At 42.5% G+C, this 20,885-nt stretch overlaps 1 protein-coding gene across 5 annotated transcripts; it reads right to left on the bottom strand.

The window, feature by feature from the left end:
- Positions 1-2,025: 2,025 nt before the first annotated feature.
- ZBTB18 (zinc finger and BTB domain containing 18) lies at positions 2,026-9,863 on the bottom strand. 5 transcript variants are annotated; one of them, XM_081856035.1, is made up of 3 exons: positions 9,742-9,841; positions 7,375-7,458; positions 2,026-5,565 (listed from the first exon to the last, which is right to left on the bottom strand). In XM_081856035.1, exons 2-3 carry the CDS (start codon positions 7,385-7,387, stop codon positions 3,983-3,985), a joined length of 1,596 nt encoding a protein of 531 aa, XP_081712161.1. In that variant the 5' UTR covers positions 7,388-7,458; positions 9,742-9,841; the 3' UTR covers positions 2,026-3,982. The 5 variants fall into 5 exon arrangements, with proteins under 5 accessions (XP_081712161.1, XP_081712162.1, XP_081712163.1 ...); XM_081856036.1 differs by having other exon boundaries at positions 7,375-7,431; positions 9,742-9,832; XM_081856039.1 differs by lacking the exon at positions 9,742-9,841 and having other exon boundaries at positions 4,633-4,765; positions 4,878-5,565; positions 7,375-7,829.
- Between the last annotated feature and the right edge of the window lie 11,022 nt (positions 9,864-20,885).

The raw sequence follows: 20,885 nt of genomic DNA, 5'->3' as shown, positions 1-20,885 counted from the left end.
TTCTCAAACATTGCTTTTGCAGCAAAGCAAATATTTTAATTCAGCAGGAAAAGTGAACCTCAGCATACTTCCTGAACAGGTGAACAAATGCAGCTGCTAGTAAGAAAAGCAAACAACAAAGTAAATAGCAGGTTTTATTTTCAACTGTATAATAGTTTTATTTTGAACACTATATTATCTTGCATCATTGCATTGCAGGGTCTTTTTAAAAAAGAAAAATCTTGCCTTTCTCCTCCCCTATGCTGTGAATGAGCATATGCACCCTTGTGACATTCCATAATAAAGTGTGAAATACTGCATTTTAACAATTACTAGCAAAAGTTATGTCCTTGTTGCTCGGTAAGTTGTGTGATGCACACAAGAACAAGTCTCCAGCTTTTAACTACAGTCTTTTAACTGCTGCAAGACCAATCAAATTCACAGAGTTCAGTTCCAAGTGTAATGATCCTCGTGATGTTTAGGATTACAGCATTGTACAATTCTGAGTCATTTTCTGTCACTGCTTCTCCCCCCTTTAAAAAAACCCTTTTCCAGCTGACCTACAAATGCCAGCTCTGCTGACAAGGGTGATAGAAAAGCTTTGTTCCTGTTTATACCCAGGTGTTTTACTACCATTCCGCACCCCAGGAGGATTGTGCCACACAATGTTATTACAAGCTAGAGCATCACAAACACTTAAGATAGTGGCATAGCCCATGGAAGGACCGTCTCATTTTCATATGGAAAAACGAACGACTTGGAAATTAAAACAGCTTATCTGTGGCAATAATACGCACTCCGCATAGACAGAAGTGAGCCTGAGCATTTGCTCTTAGATTACAGGTACCTGTTCGGTTCGTTTCCCAAACACACCTTTAAATGAAGCATTGCGGAACTTTATTTTAATCACAACTTCTTCCAGACTTCTAAGAGCTTTAGGTGGAAGAGGCGGCTAGTTTGGAGAAATTGACACTATGTCCACAAGTGGATGCTAAATTCCTTCATAGAGACGCTTGGTTATCTCAGATTTCCTCTACATTATTTGAAAATTCTCATCTCGGAGAAACAAACCTCTTTAGACTTTGCATATTATATTTAGAGTTGCAATCTGAATTTTGCCATCCATAAGTGATCTTACAATTCACAAAAATGAAGTCTAAACCAAGTGTTATAGACTTCTAGGAGAAAACAGCATTTTTTTTAATAAGTGCAAGATTTAAATAAATTCATGTAACAAAATTTCTTTTTTAAAAGTTCTAAATGTATGTTGAGGTTACATACAACAATGGTTTGAAAAACTGGGATGAAGTGCACCAAGTACTGTGAAAATTGTACCTAACTAAATGGCAATACAGTATAGCTTTCCTTTAGTACATAATACTCTCTCAATATTTTTTGTGCGCCATAGTATATGCTTCAAAAGTAGCTAGATCCTGATTAGGATCATAACCCCAGCTTCTTCTATAATGAGGAGACATCTTTTCACCACACAATTAGTAAAGGAGTTCCATTTCAATGGTTTGCCTAGACATTTTTAGGAAATCTTGTCTACCAAAATATGATAAATTCACTGATGAATTTGAGAGACAAGCTCTTTATTCTTACATAATGAAAAGTGGTTAGGGCAAATTCAGGTAACTGCTTTCAAGTTATTTGGGACAGCCACTGTTTCGGTTTTGTGGGTTCCAGCTGTTAACTAATCATTTCATCAAATTGTTACTTTTTCTCTCTTACCCATCCCAATTCACACTGTCCACATATGTAACATAAATAGGTTTTGACAGATTTTAGAGTTTAACACCTTTGTAAACTTAGAACAGTCTTACTTATTGAATAGCAAAGTAACTATTCTTTATCATTGTAGAACAGAGAATTTTTAAAATGTTAGATTTGCCTGTCATAAATCATTTTTGTTAGAGATTGTGAAATAGTCTTACTTTTTAAAATCAAAGTCACCAAGAGGAATTTGGACTAAAAGGTGACATATAGTACATTATAGAAAATTGTCTAGAGTTTAAGTGTTTAAAAAGGGGCGAAGACAACTAATTGATTTCTCAGTATGTATAATTTATTGCAGTTAGCACACAGTTTAAAAATTCACCAACACACCAATAGTACAAAACTAAACAGCATTATAAGTTATTCCCCCTCCCCCTCAGGAAAATAAAACATACTATGATTGTCAAAGCTAGATGTCAGTCTAATTTTTAGAACCAAAGAAGAATGTGAAACTAAAAGCCAACCCCCCTCCCCCCCGAAAAAACAATCACTCACGTCCACAAAAAAATTCCAAAAGTAGTCCATTTTTCTCAGACACTGATTGTCTTTTCTAAATTAATAAAAAGAATGCATTTTTAAAACCTAGACTATTCAAGTAACTAAAAATAATGCTCCAAGGCCATTTTCACAGCTTTTTTTTTTTTGTTTTAAATGCCATTACAGCCAAATTAACATACATTTGACCAAAATATTTCCAAAACAGTCCAGCAATACACAATGGAGTTTTCCATTCAGTTTTTCTTAAGCACAAAAATAGGCTATGTTTACAGTAGTTAAGGCGATCAAATTCTAAACAAAAGCGGAAAGAAGAAAAAACAATTTTCCATGCTACTCCCATAGACCTTATTTGTAAGTGCAAGACAGGAAAACAAACACTGTGCAAAATGCTTTTGCCCCGTGTGTTGATCATTAAAACCACACGTCAGGCTGCAGACTTTGCTGCTTGGATACACAGTTCACAAACCCTCCCCCAACTTTTCTCCTGCCGTTCCCCCACCCCACCCTATTCCACCCCATGTCAATCAAGGTTTTCTAGTCCTTTCAGCCTGGGGCTTTTTCACTCCATAGAATCTTTTCAAGGGGCGAAAAATGAATGACCTATTGTTAATTTGTGCAGCAGGAATTCTAAAAATGCTCATATGGGTAATGTATGCATCTAAAGTTAGAGCTGGCATGAGTTTTGTGCAATCAGATTTTTTGATAAATGTACACTGCACATGCAAATCTCTAAGCCTGTTTGTAAACATTACTATCTTCCTTTACATAGCTAAAATCAACATGTAGCTTTTGTTCAACTTAAAGACAGTGGGCAATTAATTTAAATTATATAAAATAAAAAACAGTGCATTTATGTTCTTCATTAACACCAATTTTTCCAGTGGTGTTTTTTTTTTCCTACAAAAAATTAAATAAGTTTTAAAACTCACTCATTAAAGTTATACAATGCAAACAAAGACAAAAATATACTGAAACGCATGCATTTCCGTAGCGTTAATATTTACTTTTCAAGACTCAACTGAGAGCATTAATACAACTTGTCAATTTCCTTGACACCCCCCAGCCCATTTAATCAATTACAGTATACAACAGTAATTCACATTTTTAAATGCACAGTTCGCAACTGCTGAAGCTGCAACGTCCTTTTTTATCCCAAGCAAACCTTCACACAGTCCCAGCAATTCCAGTGTATTTTCAAAAATCTGGTGGTTTTTGTTTTTTAATTGGGAACTGTTGTAATCCACAAATTACAATATCTCAACCGCTTGTTTAAAAATAGATACTCCAGCATTTCGGAAATTTATCGTTTGGGTCTAAAAGCATTCAGGTTTCCCACAGCTAGAAAATATGCATGCAGTTTTTTAAAAAATTTAAACAAATTGATAAAACACTGGAGGGGATTTCTGTTCGCTTTTTGTTTTAAATGGAGTTTGAAATGATGCAGTGTTGCATGGAAGGTTAAATAGAACCTAAAAAATCACATTATTTTCATTTGCAGTTTTGTTTAAAAGAAGTACTTGATGGGGAAACATTTATGAAGTCTATTAGTCTCATTTCTATAGTTCATATTATCAGAGCACTAAGTAATGAAATGTTCATGCCGCCTTAAAGTGCATAAAACAAGCTAATGGCCAAACTTTCAGTTCAAGGAAACAAGACTGCTTTTAGACTGTACCACAACTATATAGATTTATATATATATATATTAATTATATATATAAAAATTCTATTTCCAAAGTTCTTGCGAGCTATCTTCTAATGTCCAGTCTCTGACAGTAGGTAAGCTCAGTGCTTCACTTTTGACAGACAATGAGTTCACCAACTCACAGTGAAACTTGCGAATATGTCTGTAAAGGTCTCCGGACTGTGTGAACCTGCGTTCACACCACTTGCATGCGTGTGGCTTCTCCCGTGTGTGAACTACGGCATGGCGGCTCAGATTGTGGGAGTACTGGAAGCTCTTTCCACACTGGGTGCAAGTGTACGGCTTTTCGCCTGAATGAGTCCTCTCGTGACGTTTCAAGGTGTACATGCAAGAAAAAGTCTTACCACACAAGGAGCAGGTCGGGACATTGACATCAGTGGCAGGCTTGCTGCGGATCCCGTCCTGCTCTCGAAAGTGCGTACTTAAGTGAATCTGCAGAATGTGGGGACTGGGAAAGACCTTGTTGCAGAGGGGACACATGAAAATTTGGCCTGCAGGGTTAAGTATGTTGGAGACATAAGGAAGCAGACTGCTGTCCATATTCCCTTCCACCTGAACTCTCTCATTCTCTGGAGTTATCATTTCATCATCACTTGCTTTGTCCTCTCTATCTAGCTCTCTCAGAACAGAATCTTCCCTCATAGGAGCCAGGTGGGCTGGCTCATACGGTACCCTGTTATTAGTGCTCACACTTTCTTTCACAGTGCTATGTTCCATGTCATAGTCATTAGTGCCAACATCACTCTCATCACAGGAAGCCTCTTTCTCCACCTTCACCTGCACCAGGTTGTTTCTCATCATGTCCTGCGAAGAGAAATAAGAACTGTTCAAATTCTCAACTCCGGAAAGGTTGGACTTGACAGACAAGTCCAGGACACAGTCAACATCTGCCGAATCCCTCATGGAGGTGACAGACCTCTGGGACAAAGACTCTGTTGAGCTGCAGGGGCTGGCTACTGTTTTTCCAGCTGCTGTTGCGTGTGTCTCTGCCTCTCCGCCACTCTGGGGAATGCCTGCCGAGTCCGAGGGCAATCTCATCCACATGTTCCCAGGCTCGACCGCCAAGTCTCTTTTGCTAGGCAGGATGCTCAATTTCTCATCTTCTCCTTCATCTTCATCACTGGGTATATCTCCTGCCATGTGGCTGCTGCCATCAGAGAGGCTCTCCACTTTGTCTGAGCAACTTGAGGCATCTTCTTCCTTTTTCGTACTGTCTGCCTCTGTGGTGGCTTTTTCTTTTAGCTTCTTTTTACAGACTTTGACAATGTCATACATGTGGAGATAACTGGCAGCTGCTAGCACATCTTCAATGGGCAAGTCTTTGAACTGGAGTTTCCCTTCATACATGAATTCAAGCAAGAGAGCGAAAGCTGGGGCTGTAACAATGTCGCTGTTCAGATGAACAATGTCTCTTTTGTCCAGCTGGTCCTTGTAAAATAGGTGGAAATACATGCTGCACGAAGCCAGTACAGCTCTGTGTGCTCGGAATTGGGCATCTCCTACCAGAACAGTGCAGTCACAAAGAAAACCCTGATGTCTCTGCTCACTCAGACACTGTAGTAAATGCCTACTATGGTCAGGAAACTCCATGCTGTCTTCATAACCTAGGAGGAAAAAAGATTTAGTTAAGCATTGGAAGTAATCAGTTATGTGCCCACCCATTTATAAATTCTGCAAGATATGAAGTTATTAATGAGCCGTATTTCCAACAGCATGCAACAAATCACATGGATAAATTAGTCAACTTTTCATAGCTTCTTTCTGTTCAACTATCTTCTTTCTCCATCTTCCAGAGATATAGTAGCAGCTTATTTTACAATCAGATGAGTGGGGGGGGGGGAATCAAGTATTAAGCTTGATGAAGTTAAATGTTACAACCAATCTTACAATGTGAGGGCAGAAGCAAAAACTTGAAATGTAGCATGCATAATTCTACAGCGAAGGGATAGAAGATAATATTTAACTGATCAAGATGACAATGGCTGCTCTTCTAAATTGCTTTGGCAGAGATAAAATTTTGGCCTCATCTGGGAATGCTAGTCTTTTCAGTATTCTCTCTCTCCCTCTCTCTTGAAAAGCAACCCTAATTCATAGGCAAAAACTTCAAAAGAGCACACTAAAATGTAAACAAGTGAAAGTTATACAGAAGAGATTGCCCCTCTATTAATCTCATTTCTGGAGAATACTTTGACGAATATGCTATAATAAGAAAAATGTTTCAAAAAAAGATTGAATAATTTTGCTTTCCCTTTCAAGCATTATTCTGGTAGTTTTGTCTGTGTGATTCCTCTTTAGAAGAGAAGATTTTTGAAACAAACACTGGAAGTTTCTACTTTAAGGCTTTAAGTATTTTCCTCATTTCTGTGACTTGCAATCCAAGTTTTGCTAAAGCAGTTATATACAGTAGCTGCACCTTTGGGCAAAGAGATATATTCTTAAAAGTTATAATCCTGTCCCAAGTATATTCTATAAAATACTACTGCTGGAATAAAGCAAGAAGATTTACAATACAATCACTTTAAGTGCCCCACAGCCAACATCCATCCTAATCCTTAAGAGGGCTAAAAATAAAGATTGGAGGGCAGCTCACAAGGTAGCTGTGATCAAATTAGGAGGCTGAAAGGACAGAGAGGGACGAAGAAGGAAGCTTATAAACATCTGATCCAGCTGACTGTGGCCATATGGCAGCTGCTGCCCAGATAAAGAGATTAAGAATAGAGGAGTGCGATTACAGCTGTCTGGCCAATTCAGGCAGCTCAAATCTACAAGTTCTAAATTAGTCGTGAACACAAAAACCTCCCCTCAAACAATTATTGTTGTATTGAAATGAACTTCCTTAATATATACCCAAGGAAGGAAGAAAAAGAAGAGACTAGCGAAGTTATTCTCCGGGGAAGGAGGGGGGGTTCTAAAGTTTAGCCCACAAATGATTTCCAATTTTTTTTCAGAAAGAGTAAGGCTGTGGATTTCTGGAGTTCTCAGCGGCTTTAAGAATAAAGTTGAATAGTGAAAATCACCACACACAAGGAATTCATATGTACTTTGGTTTCTATCCTGCATGTTATTTCAAACCCTTCTTTTTTATCCTTAAGTAGCAGCGGCATCAGAATATTTAATTACTGTATGGCCATAACATTTATCCCCTGCAGTATGAATTGCTGTCTTACTGACCGAGAAAATAAAAATAGGGGAACTACATCATTTAAGAGTTACTTTTGATACAACTGCACAAGAACAAACAGGTCAATACATATTCCAAGCTTAATTACAATACAAACTCTTATCCCCTTTTCACTGAATTGTACTTGTTCTTCCTAAACCTCATTAAACAAGTAATGGGATTCTTATTCTGAAATTAGATAAGCAAACACCAAGAGAGAAATACACTGTAGCTAGCCTACTGCTGTTCCTACCTTTAGCACACATAAACCTGATTAAGTCCTTTTGTCCGAGTCTTGCTGGCTCCAGGTCTGTTAGATCGGTGGAAAAAAAGCAGACTAAGAGAGAGACAGATGCAAAGTGGAGATGATGTTAGAGAGGAATGAGATACCTTCCCTACACACAGATCTGCAAACACACTCACTCTCTGTCTGTGTGTTAGAATAAAAGGCTGAGGGATGGCAGGCTGTCAGCTGCTCTGACATCATGTTCAGATGGAAATGCTACCTCCAGCTGTGCTCCTTTTAATGCCATATGCTACTCCTCTACACTCCTGCCACCAGCTTTTTCTTAGGAGAACTTTTCTTGTCTGTTAGTATAAACAAAATACTTCAAAGTCTCTTTTTTCAAAACTTTCTAACACAGAAAAGTAGGGGGAAAAACCCTTAAACATATGGGGCTCCACTGCATATACAGTATAGCAACCCTTCTGTCACAACTTTGCAGAGTCTTTCATACACTGAGAACTTACTCAAGCCATACCAAACCATTTTAACTGAACCCAGAGGTTCATTTTAGCAGATGACTTTCATCCAACTGGTTTAACTCAATGAACCCCTTCTTTGTACATAGAGGGGGTTCTTTGTTTTATTTTTTAAAAGACTGTACAAATACCATACTCTGTCAGAGTATTTTACTCACGTAAAAAACAGAGTGCTCAGGAATTTGTATATAGTAATGAAACCCAATGTTCTTTCAAAGCACTTAATATAAAATAAACAGGGAGTCCAAATTCAAGTTGTACTGCATTTTGCACTTGGAAAAACAAGACATAGAAAAATAAGAACACTTCTCCTTTTAATACTTCACCCTCTGCACTGCAAAATATGGCATTTTTGCTCAAATGAGGGTTGTCAAATATTGGTGTGAAATATTGAATAATGTGTTGCTTTTAATGAATGGGGCAGCAGTACTACCACCTACACTAAAACATGTAACTTTTTTTACTGAGCATGGGAAAAATTGTTTTGACCTCTTTTTACTTGACAGGATAGTATCATGTATAAAGGAGCAATAGACTAAAATGAAATGAGCTGTTCAACAAAGCAGAATGAACAACACAGCAGAATGAGTCTCCCTGGCTGACTTTCCCAGGCCATCAACTAACTTTACGCTCAATGAACTAACTTCTCTGCACCATTTATTCATAACTATGCACACCTATAGCAGTAGCCATCATCTAACCCAAGCCCTGCCCTAGTTGCCACCATTCTTATCAGAATACCAAAAATTAGAAAAAGAAACTGGGTGAATATGGGGCAGATTAACACCCACACCCACACCCACACTTTCACTCTTCATGGAGAAACAAAGTTGGCGATTAAACCAACTATAACTTAATCCAGCTCTCTGACACTCTGTAAAGAGTGCAGAGAAACCAAAAAGCAAAGCAAATGCACAGAAGGGGGAGGCGGGGGAGGAAAAGAAGCACCAACAGGACAGAAGAAAGCAGACAAATGCAAGAACAGACCAGATCACAGTAACCAGAGCAACAACAAAAGGAAAGTAGCTGGAAGAACTGAGCACAAGAGTCCTGGAGGGAGCAGAGCTCTCTCCTCAGCCACCCCGCCTTGTCTCCACAGCTGCATTGCTCCCCAGATCACCTACCCCCCCCTTGACCTCCTGAGCTGCAAAACAAAACACATACACACTGCCTCTGCCACACACAAAGGACTTCGTCTCTGTTCCCCCCATCTGTTCCTTAGCTCAGCCCAGCCCCCCCCTCCCCGTCCCCCTGCAAAACCTCCTCACTCTCCCACCCTGCATGGGAAGCTGCGAACTCTTGCTGAGGGGCTGGACCTGCTTTGCCCCACATCTCCAGTCCACACGGAGCTGCCCCTGGTGCTGTACAAGCCGCCCCAAGAAACACACCTGCTTCCACCCCCACCCCCACCCCCACCCTTACCATTCAGGAATGTTCACTTTCCACCCTGACCCACTGACCCACACGCCACGCCTCATCTGTTCCTAACCCCAACCAACTCCCCACCCCCACCCCCAAGACCCTCTGGCTCCCTACTTTGGAGGGGGAGATTTCCCCTCGCCGACCCCATCGCAGAGCCCCCTCCCCACCCCCCACCCCGCTCACTTTAACCAGTTCCCCAGTTGCCTCCGCGCCAGTCAAACCCTCCGGGGGCCCTCCCGTTGCCCCCACAACTTCCTACCCCGCACACTTAAGTTTCCTTAACCGCCCCGGAGCCTCTCAGCTGCCCCACAACTACCTCCCCCCGCGACAACAACCTGCTGCTCGCCTCCCCTTCTCCCTGGCAAGGGGTCGCTTCAGCCCAGCCCCCCTCCCTCCGCCCGCCCAGCCCCATTGGGGGGTCACGGTCGGGACTCACACTCTGGAGCGGCCCCCAAGTCTCCCCGAGCCGCCGCCGCCGCCGCCGCCGCTTCCTCTTCCTCCTCCTCTTCTTCCTCCTCCGGCCGCCGTTGCCCCCCTCCGCCGCTCCGGGCTCCCCGCGCCCCCCGCCGGCGTCCCGCCCGCTCCCCGCCTCCGAGGCAGCGAGAGAGTGAGGGGCCGCCCCGCGGGGCAGCGAGAGCGGGGCGGGGGGAGGAAGAAGGCGGGGGGGGAGGTGGGAGCGAAGCGGCCCCCGCGCTGCCTCAGCGGCTCCCCATGGCAGCAGCAGCAGCAGCAGCGCCCCGGAGGATCCCGGGCCGGCAGAGCGGGAAGGAGGAGGGAGGGGCGGGGAGCCCGGCGCACGCAGCGCAAGAGCACGCACGGCGGCGGCGGCGGCGGCGGCGGCACAGACGGGCCCGGGCTGCGGCAGCCAGATGTTTCCTCGGCTCCCCTCCTTCCTTCCTTCCTTCCTTCCTTTGCCCGAACCAGTTCCCCTGACTGACAGCGCAGCCGGCCCACGGCGCAGCTCCGTCCAATCGGAGCGCGAGGGCGCTGCTAATCGACAGCCCCGGCCCGCCCAATGGCCGGCCAAGGAAGCTAAGGAAACTCGGGGCTGCGGCTAATCGGAGCGCTGCGGGGCGGGGCTCCGGCGCCACCAGGCTGGGCAGGGAAGGTGCTGGGAAAGGGGCGGGCACTCGCGGTCCCGGGTCAGTCCGCGCGCGCCCTGCTGCTGCTGCTGCTCTGCGGTCTCGGGAGGGAGCGGAGAGAGACCCAAGCAGCTGTGCGGAGACTCCTCTCTCCCACCTCCCCCCCCCCGCTCAACCCCACGCTCTCTGGGCGCAAAGCATGGTGGGGAATAATGGCCCTCGGTCTCGGGTGGGATAGGCAGGGGGAGGCGAGGCCTGCCTGAAGGGTTGCCTGGGACCAGAGACCTGCTGGGGATGCGGCCCTCCCTGCGGCTGTACTAATGGTTCTGCGCTGGATGCGCGTCCAGTCATTTCCGCAGGAGCTGAGGGGAAACTTCTCGCAGCAAGTTCCTCTGCTGCCTGAGTGGCTCTCAGCCGCGATTCCTCATCTGTTGTAACTTCTGCTTACCTTTTAATGGCTCCCAACTCCCCGCTGCTCGCTATGTTTGCAGGAGGGCGGCGTGGAGAACTTTCTGGGGGCGTCCTTTCTTATTCTGAAAAGGACCAGGATCTTCTCCGGCTGCCTCTTCTGCGCGCACAACCTGCGCGGGAGAAGCTCCTTTTCCGTAGGCTTTTCGTAGCCACTTCCTTTCGTCTTTTCCGCGCGAGGCCGAAGTTGCACAGGTGCCGTTTTCTCCGCGGAGAAGGGAGAGCTGGCCTCTGCCAGGGATCTTAAAGGGGCAAGATCTATTTTCTCGTACCACGAAGCCTTCCTTCGTTTCAGAAAGTCTGCCAAAAGAATTCGCAACCTGGCCACACATGCACTCCAGATGGGATTGTGGGGATGGGCTTCCTGATCAAAAGGCACGGTTTCCTCCCAGTTGTAGTTCTCCTTTTAGAAACTATGCACTGAGGATGAAAATAGGAAGCCATGACTGCTGCTTGGTGAACTACTAGATCACCAACATGAGTAAAGGAAAAGACAACATCCTGGGCTCCTTGGGGAGGAAGGGCAAGATATAAATTCAGTAAATAATAAAATAGCATTGCACTTGTGCCCCAAGGTCAGTCAGGACTGTTAGGTTCTAAAAGTAATACTTTGGGGTATGTCCTAACAACAGTTTGCCCAACTTGGGCTTGTTTTCCTTCTGTCATAGTACAGATTGGTTTATATTGAAACTCAAATGAGAGAGAAAAACCACCACAGAGCAGTATTGTTTTCTTTAAAAATAGTGTTATGTAGTTGAGCTTTCCTAGTTCCCGCTAAATGGCTTTGTTCAATGTACAGTATACAGAACTGGGGAGTTACTTTTTGTTCTTCCATAGTTCAAAGGATGTCTGTTTCCAGGCTCCCCTGCAGTCAACAGCAGTCTCTCTAGTCTTAAGAATGTTAATACTCTTTTTCTATCACTAGGTGTCACTACTGTGTTGTGTGCTATATCTTCACAGATGTTGAAGCAAGGCACTAAACCAACACCAAGTGACTGAAAACAAGCATTACAACACAATTTTACCATAGGAGAGCAAACCAAGCCAAATGGGGAGAAGTACCTACATTTTAAGTCATGAGAGTGTGTGAGTTTGAAATAATAATCCGAATCTTATAACATATAAGAATCACAAGCAGGGATCATAAATAATTGATTTGAAAAAGACTCTAGATAGTTGTTGCTACAGTGGAAAACAAATAAAACCCAAAACACTATCAATGATCATAATGAGCGTTTAGAACCAGTGACCTAGGAACAGCACACTACTCTTGGAGACAAAATGGCTCATCCTGATTTCCTTTTGTGCCAGGTTTCTAGGTACAGGTCCATTCCTTACAGCTCCATGTCTGAGTGCCCCCCCCCCCCCGTTGCAAAAACCTTCTCTTTACCAGTGAATCAAAGCAAAGATCAGGTTTTCTGGAGAAAGGTGGTGGTGGGGAAAGTGCTTGGATGTGGTGCTTGAAAGCGTGAGCCTGTGCCTCGAAGTGTGGGGCAAATAGTAAGTGTGAATAAGCCCTAAGTGGGGAGAGGCTGGTGTACTAAGTAACTGCATCAAGAACTCAGCATATGTCCTAGATTGCCCCCGCCCCAAAACAGACACACACAAACACACACACCTCAGTGCGCTCCAGTTGTTTTGGTCTGGTTGGGGCTAATTGCAGTTATAGACCAAAAAACTGGAGGATGTTTGCTTGGGTCAGGCTGGTCTGCAGTGGAGGTCTGCACATTAGTGCCAATGGGGACCAAACTCAGTCTGCCTCCACCTGTGTGCCGCCTTTCTTGTAACCAACCCAGTTACTTGCAACCTATCTTGGTTGCAGTCAATCTAAGGCGTGCCACTTCTTGCCAGCTTCCTCCTTCTTAGTCTCAGCGTTGTCCTAATAGAATTGAGCAGGGAAAGTGACAGGGACAATACTAGAATTAAGTTGGCTCTGCTGGCTATTGGCTCTGGCTCCACTTGCTGTTGGTCTCCCCACCTTCCACTCTGCCAGTTCCCATAGGCACCTGCCGCCATTGTTGCCTAGGTCGTCTGACATTACCAGAGTGGCATTGAAAGAGCATATGCTGCGGTAACATGCACATTGGTAAGGTAACATAAATTATACAACATTCATTTGAACCGCTTATGTCAGTACTTGTTAATTTTTACTACTAAAAAACTTTTGTATGTTGGTGTAGCAAAAATGTTATTTGATTCTCTGTACAATGTGTGAAATACACAAAATTTACTATTGTCAAACTCCATAAACTGAATAAATTTGTCAATCATTACTTCTTATATCTTCCTTTAGTTAGTGCATAATTAGGTGTCAGCTCAGTAAACATGAATACATACATAAATTTACTCAAGTAGGCAATTTTTTGAAACCTTGAAATTAACACTTGTTTGTAGGATGGTGGCTATAGATGGTAAACTCGGAGCAAGAAGTGAGGGTTTTTAAAATTTTATTACAAATGACAGAATTGAAGGTTTATGAAATATATAATGTAGAGAATCAGATGAAACAAACTCTAGCTTCTTTGATTTAGACTTTACCAGAAAAAAAAGCTTATGCCATAATAAATGTGCTAGCTTTTAAGGTGTCATAAGACTCTGGTTTTGCTACAAAATTTTTAACACATCTACCACTCTGGAAATTATTTTAAGAATACAAATTGAATTACTGCAGATATTAAAATAGCAACTTTGATTTTCTTGTGTTTGCAAATTACTGTGAGAAGAATATTGGGAGATAGGCAAGTGCGACATTCCTCTTTGGATTGTCCAAAGCTAGCAGCTATCCCTTTCTTAGGATCATAGGTCAATAAAATTCTCCACTTTTTGCATATACTTATCCATATGCCAGGGGAGTTTCCTTCTCCTTTCCTTTTTGTTTTCCTAGCTATGATGTTTATGGAATCAGGATCATTTTTTCTTAACTACAAAATTCTCACTGGTCTAGATGCTATAGCAGCATACTGGTAAAATATGAAATTAGTATTACTTTTTATTACATTTATATACAACCTTTACCTTCCAAGGATCTCAAAGTGGTGTACTTGGTTCTCCTTCTCCCCATTTCCTTCTCACAACAACTCTGTGATGTAGGTTAGGCTATGAGATGGTGACTGGCCCAAGGTCACCCAGTGAGCTTTATGGCTGAGTGGGGATTCGAACCCTCATCTCCTAAGTCCTAGTCCAACACTCTAACCATTGTGCCACATTGTGAATACAGTGGTACCTCAGGTTAATAACTTAATTCATTCTGGAGGTCCGTTCTTAACCTGAAACTGTTCTTAACCTGAGGTACCACTTTAGTTAATGGGGCCTCCCGCTGCCGCCGCACAATTTCTGTTTTCATCCTGAGGTAAAGTTCTTAACCTGAGGTACTATTTCTGGGTTAGCGGAGTCTGTAACCTGAAGCGTCTGTAACCCGAGGTACCGCTGTACAGAGATCTCTTCCCTGCTTCCCTCCTCCCCTAGCCCACGCAGGAGCAACAAAACATGATCTGATCACTGGTTTAATGTTAACATCTGAACTGGGGGCTGTGTAAGTCACGACCCTCCATTTGAACATAGTGCTAAGGCTCTGTACATGACAAACTTTTAAAGCACATTCCTTCCCCAAAGGAATCCTGGGAACTGCAGTTTGATAAGGGTGCTAAGACCGGTTAGGAGACCTCTCACTGAGTTGCAATTATCAGCTCTGTGAGAGGTCACATAACCACTCTCAACACCCTTAACAAACTACAGTTCCCAGCATGCTTTTGGGGAAGCCATGGGCTATAAAAGTGCATTAAATGTATTTTGTGCCTGCAGCATAAGCCATGGATGGTGTGGTTTGTTGCTGCTGCTTGCATTAGGGGAGGATTTTGAATTCTTTCTTCCCACCAGCTTCATTGTGAAAGTCTTTAAGAAACTTACTAATTGAAAAGAAGTGTAGATGTTAGGTAAGAAGAGAAATTAAAATGCAACTGAAGTTCCTTCAATGGAAATTTCAAAATCTTACTACACATCTTGAGATGTTATTATTTGTTTCATTATAGAGAGTTCTGAAAAAGAAATGGAATTTCTGCCTTTAGGAATTACACATTATGAATGAAAGTTTGTAAATTTGCTGATATGGTAGGCTTGCTTAAACAAATAGATATAGCTCCAAAAAGCATACAGTGAAGATTTCTACTTGATGTCAATAGGCTGGGACTTTCAAAGCGAGTGCTGCCACATTAAAAGAATGACTTATTACAAATGTGGAACAAGTATTGCAGTAGTCGAGTGGGCATATATGAACAAAGGAGATTTCATAGGTCTTGCAACTAGGTGTGATGCAATTCAGATTCAAGCTGGATTGATGGGATGGTGGTTTAAAATGCAACACAGAACGTACGGGAAGAACAGAACCAGCCCCAAGCCATCACCAGGTAAAAAAATTAAAAAGTGCTCTTGGAAGGAAACATTGGTGCTGGATCAGTGAGACTTTTATGCTCCTTGCCTGCATATGTTACCATTTAAATTGCACTCTCTCTCTCACACACGCACCATCATTTTATAGGGATCTGGTGGCAAAGAAAATTCTGCATGAGTCTGCTGCTGTCATATCGTCTCTGGCCCTAAGACTCTGTGAGAGAAAAATTAAATACAAACAGGAGCTGTTTAGCTGGAGTGCATTTTTTTCCTGTACAACATCTGGCAATACATCTGGCCTCTACATACATTTATAAAACACCTTTCATGTCAGGCATCCCTAGGTAATACACAAAACAAGCAAAATTTTAAGTGATGAGTTTTCATGAGCCAGAGGAATGTTTCTCATTGACTAAAACAATTTAATCCCGTTCATCCCCTTCTCCCCCAAACAAAAAACAAAAAGTCTCATGGGAGGAGATATTACAGTGAATCTAGAAAAAAACTCTTCCACCTTTAAATGTGCCAGCTTCAGTTTATAACCCCCAAGCAACACTAACCTGATGCTTGATGCCTCATGCTCAGTGCTGTGCTTCTACAGGACAAATGCACACAGTTGTGTTTGGGCCCATTGAAAGCAAAAGCTTCTAACTTCCTAGAACATACCTGAACAATGGCTCTGTGCTAAGATCTTTCAATTTAGTGATACCGTAAATATATTTCCTTAACATTATTTTCTCAGTTGATAAGCCCAGGCATTTGATGGTTAAGGACTTTTCTTATTTGCTGGATTATTATTATTATTATTGGTCATACTGCTGTTTTATTTATTTTTTTGGCTATTCAGTCAGTAGAAAGGTAGGACGTTGCACTGGGTTTGGATAGAATCCAACCTGAACTGGTCAGTTCTCTGATCCTTGCACACTGTGCCCCCAAATCCTCTATTTCTGCTCCCTTATGCCATTGTAGTTATACTAGCATAGGATTTACACTGATTTAAGATTATGATAGCATAACGACATCACTATGTTGTCATAATCTGGTAGTTACAGAAGGATGGGGATTTAGTTGCAATCCTATCCTCACCCATCTGGTGCAGCCCGGGAGTAGGATTGCCCTATGAATTTGGTCCGTTTTACTGATCTGCTGCATTATTATTAATTTAAGTCTATTTTTAAAAATCTGTCCAATTCCAAAGTCCCCGAAACTGCCTAATGCTTATTCTGCATTTCACTTCCTGTTATAGCTGATTACAGAGACAGAAGCTGTCTTCTTCCAATCAGTCTGTCTGTGTTGCTCAGTTCATTCACCAACTCATCTAATTGCATGATGCCATATGTTATTATCTTATGGTAAAAGGTATGGGGAAGGAGAGGGCATGCACAAATATGCACAAAAGTGCCAGAACTTGACAGTGCAGCTACTGCTAAGGGGGAACAAAATGCATGCAGTCGAATAATCTTGTCTGAATTCTTCAGGGAACAGCTAACTATAATTTGAAAGTGGCCAAATTGCAGGAAGACAAGGACAACAGCAAAAAGAAAAAAGAAGCAGAAGGTATCCAAGGGAACCGAATCCTAGATAAAACCAATTTAATTTAATGGAAGTTGTCGGCAAGGTGTGTAAAGACAGGTAGTGTCATCTGTTCAGACTAGGCATCGTTTGCTAAGAAGAGAAGATGCAAGTTTAGAAGAACAGTGATTAATCTGAGAACTTGTTCCATTCTGTATAATGCTTCCTGCCAGTGTGTGCAGCAAGGGCATCAGCTTGCCCTTCTGTTGTTAACTAGGAAGCTTTTCTATTCTATCTCTTCCTTCCAGTGACCAACAAAACAAGACATAGCTCTTCCAACAGGAAGAAACTGAGCCTATTTATCGCATCAGCTGCAACCAGGAGTGAGGGCTACATGTTGTATATTGGGGGGTTTCAAACTCCCAAGCTTCAAAGGTTGCTCAACCTGGTGCTTTCCAGATGTTGCTGGACTACAGGGGCTGGCTATGCAGGGGCTGATGGGAATTGGAGTCCAATAACAACTGAAAGGCATCAGATTGTGGGATACAAAATATAGTGAAAGAGCTATAAACACGTGGTTTGAGCTTGTAGCGAGCAAGCTCAGGTACATCCTGTCTTGGTGAGTTCACATGGTGAAACAGAGAATGAAGAAAGGAGGAAACATAACTTCCTTCCAGGTGAGGGGTGTGACCTAGCTGAGTCTAGGAATACAATTCTGTGGTCTTAACCCCTTCATGCATGAACTAGCCCTAAGCTTGCTAGTTACGTTTGACTGTAATTCCCCACAGTTCTCACGAGAGAAGCTACCTCTTCAGGTGACAATATCCTTAGATTTGGATCCAGAACTTTTGCTTCTACCTCTCAAGCAATTAAACTTGTCCAAGCTTTCTAAAGTCAATTGGATTTGTATGGATAGATCAGTACGTGAATCAGAGTCTCCAACTTAGTTGTTGGGGAAACACTTTGGAATGGCACAAAACAATTTCTCCAGAAACTGTGAAAGCATAAAAGATTATATCTTCATTTGCATGGTTTGCTGGCTTTTATGTGACAGATCCAATAACAACAGGCTACACTAAGCTCATAAAACAAAGTGAAACTAGCAGCTCCTTTTTTAAATGGCACAAGGCAATAGCTACAGCTGATGGCCTTTCATAATTCATCTTCAACCTGGATGCCTATATTATTGCTTAAATGAGCATTAAACTGTGAGGTCCATAAGGAGGCTTCTAGTGTATTTTCAGGCACCTGATTCAGATACTTTTCTTTTTGCAGCAATACTGAGAAGTGTTTGTTTACTGTACACTGGTAACTGCATTCAGGCTCCTTTATGAGGTACGATTCACCTAGGCCATTCATATCCCATACTGTTTCTCTCAGTTCTTGGACAGTCTCTCCTTCCATGCCATGTCTTCCACCTATCAATCCTAGTCCTAAAAGAAAACATATGCAACACATTTAAAAGATGCCTAGAGCCAAAATATAGTAATAACTCCTGTATTAAACATGTTTCTGTGTTCCTTCCTCATGGTTAATACTGTATCAACAGCTAATTGATGTATTAGGCTTTTGCTTTGTTTTTAAATGGGGCACTATCCCACAAGAAGTATTAAAAATATACTTATTGTATAAATTTGGGCTGCAAGTCTAATATATGTCTCTCTATTTTAGGTGGATATAGAATTATTATGTCAATATGTTTTTAAAATGAATATTTTGAGTTGCTTTATTTCTTGTGTGAAAAGGAGTCCTGACTGTTGCTGGCTCTCTCCTTCTTAGTAAGAAATCTTGTCCATTTGTGTCTTTGGGACACAAAAGAGGAATGTAAAACAAACCCCATTTTAACAGATTCCCATACTGAAGGCTACCAGTGTTTCAAGGAACTGATTCAATAAAATCAGTTAATTTACTGAAATACCTTTGTGCTGTGCTTGCTATTAATTTGTGTATTCCACTGTTTTGTTTGGATCCAGCTATTTTCAGTGTACATTTTTGGTGGGTTCTTAAATATTCTTGTTTGGATTAAGCCCAGGTTTTCACCCTTTTAGCTTTCTATGACCCTTGTTCTTGCCCAAATGTTAATATGCAAGAGGAATGTAGCAAAGGCTAGTGTCACCTTACCAAGGAATGCTCTCCCCATCTTGTCCTGGTTGATACAGCTGATCAAAGGAAGTGGCTGCAGTATCTCAGGGTTTGGCCACATGTTTTAGGGTTTGAACCATCTTCTCAGGATCTCCAATTGAAGGAGTAAACACCAAAAAGTGCAAGGCATTGTCTGCTGAGCCTGAAATGGAGGAATGTAGAAAGTGGAGTCATTCAAGGATAAGGACCTGTTTTTAACCTGTTCAGAAGTGATTTAGACTTGGGGGCCAGCACTGAGGAAGCTTGATGATGATATAAAATTGTTCAGGGTGATTAAGAGATCGTGAAGAGCTCCGGAAGGATCTCTCCAGACTGCATGAATGAATGGGTAGTAAAATGGCAAATGCAATTCAATGTTAACAAAATGATGCATATTGGAGCTGAAAATTCCTCACTTCCTCGGGGCCATCGAATGAAGCTGAATGTTGGGAGAATCAGCATAGACAAAGAAAAGTACTTCTTCACACAGTGCATAGGCAACTATGGAATTCACTCCCACAAGAGGAGCCACCCAGCTTGGATGGCTTTGAAAGAGTAATAGACAAACTCATTGTGAAATACATCGATGGCTACCGGCCACAATGGCTATAGTCTATCTTCCCTGTTGGAGGTAGTATGGCTCTGAATAGGTAAAAAGGTAAAGGACCCCTGGCCAATAAAGTCCAGTCAAAGGCGACTGTGGGGTTGCAGAGCCCATCTAGATTTTAGGTCGAGGGAGCTGGCGTTATGTGGCCAGCATGACAAACCCACTTCTGGCGCAACAGAACACTGTGATGGAAGCCAGAGCTCACGGAAACGCCATTTACCTTCCCTCCACAGCGGTACCTATTTATCTACTTGCACTGGTGTGCTTTCGAACTGCTAGGTTGGCAGAAGCTGGGACAGAGCAATGGGAGCTCACCCTGTTGCAGGGATTCGAACCACTGACTTTCTGATCAGCAAGCCCAAGAGGCTCAGTGGTTTAGATCACAGCGCCACCTGCGCTTTGAATACCAGTGGCTGGGAGTCATAAGTGGGGAGTTCACTCTTGGGCTCGGGTTCTGCTTATGGGCTTTCCATAGGCATCTGGTTGGACACTATGAGAACAGCCTGGCGGGGCTAGATGAACCTGTGGTCTGAACCAGCAGAGCTCATCTTTTGTTCTTATGTAACCAAAGCAGCATCACCATGCCTAAGAGGGTGGCAGGAGCAGGATTGCTTGGGGGAAATCCAAGGTTTTATAATAGTGCAAACAATATTTAGCATACGGGAAAAACTGAAACAGCCCAGTAAGGACTGGGTGTACTCACTGGCCATGGAGTGACTGTTCAGGGCAAGGAGGCAGAGAATGGAACCCAGAAGACCATCACACACTTCATTATTTTGCTGCCAGCTCCACCTGTAGGGTTTAACACTTTGGATGCAACTACAGGAAAGATAATTAAAGTGGCATTTAGCTGCAAAAGAAAAAGATAAAACATCTAGAATGGTTGCTCTGTCATAACTCTTAATCTACCTTCCATTGACATGGAATTGATGGGACCGTACAGACTCATGTTCAGATTCCTCAATCCATATCTGCGGCTGCCAATATATTGTAATTTTAATGTATCATTACACTGTTCTCTGTTTTCCTTATTTTCTCTTCTATAACATTAACACATTTCCTTGTTAAAAAATGTGTGAAAGATTAATTTGTAGAATGACGGGATATGTGGGTGCACAGCAGGGGACAGATGGAGGGGGTGTAACAAGATGGTTTTCTTCTGCAGCATCATTTTGTTTTTGCTATTGCAAGTGAACAAAGTATATCCAAAATTATCATTTCTTCTCTGGGCAAATCATGAAGAGCAGCAGGTTGACCTTTCTGTCTCCGGCATCACCATTCTTTATCGTTGCACGCAGCTCGTTATTAACCTAAGTCAAGTAGGTTTCTGTATCTGAGCAGCACTCTGCTCCTGGGCAGAAATGGACTTCGGCACGATGTTCCACAATTCTTCACTGTACAGGA

Source organism: Podarcis erhardii (genome assembly GCF_964252035.2).
Source record: "Podarcis erhardii genome assembly, chromosome: 3".
Classification (NCBI taxonomy): domain Eukaryota; kingdom Metazoa; phylum Chordata; class Lepidosauria; order Squamata; family Lacertidae; genus Podarcis; species Podarcis erhardii.
Note: the sequence above shows the minus strand (reverse complement) of the source record. Positions and strands in the feature narration are given on the sequence as shown.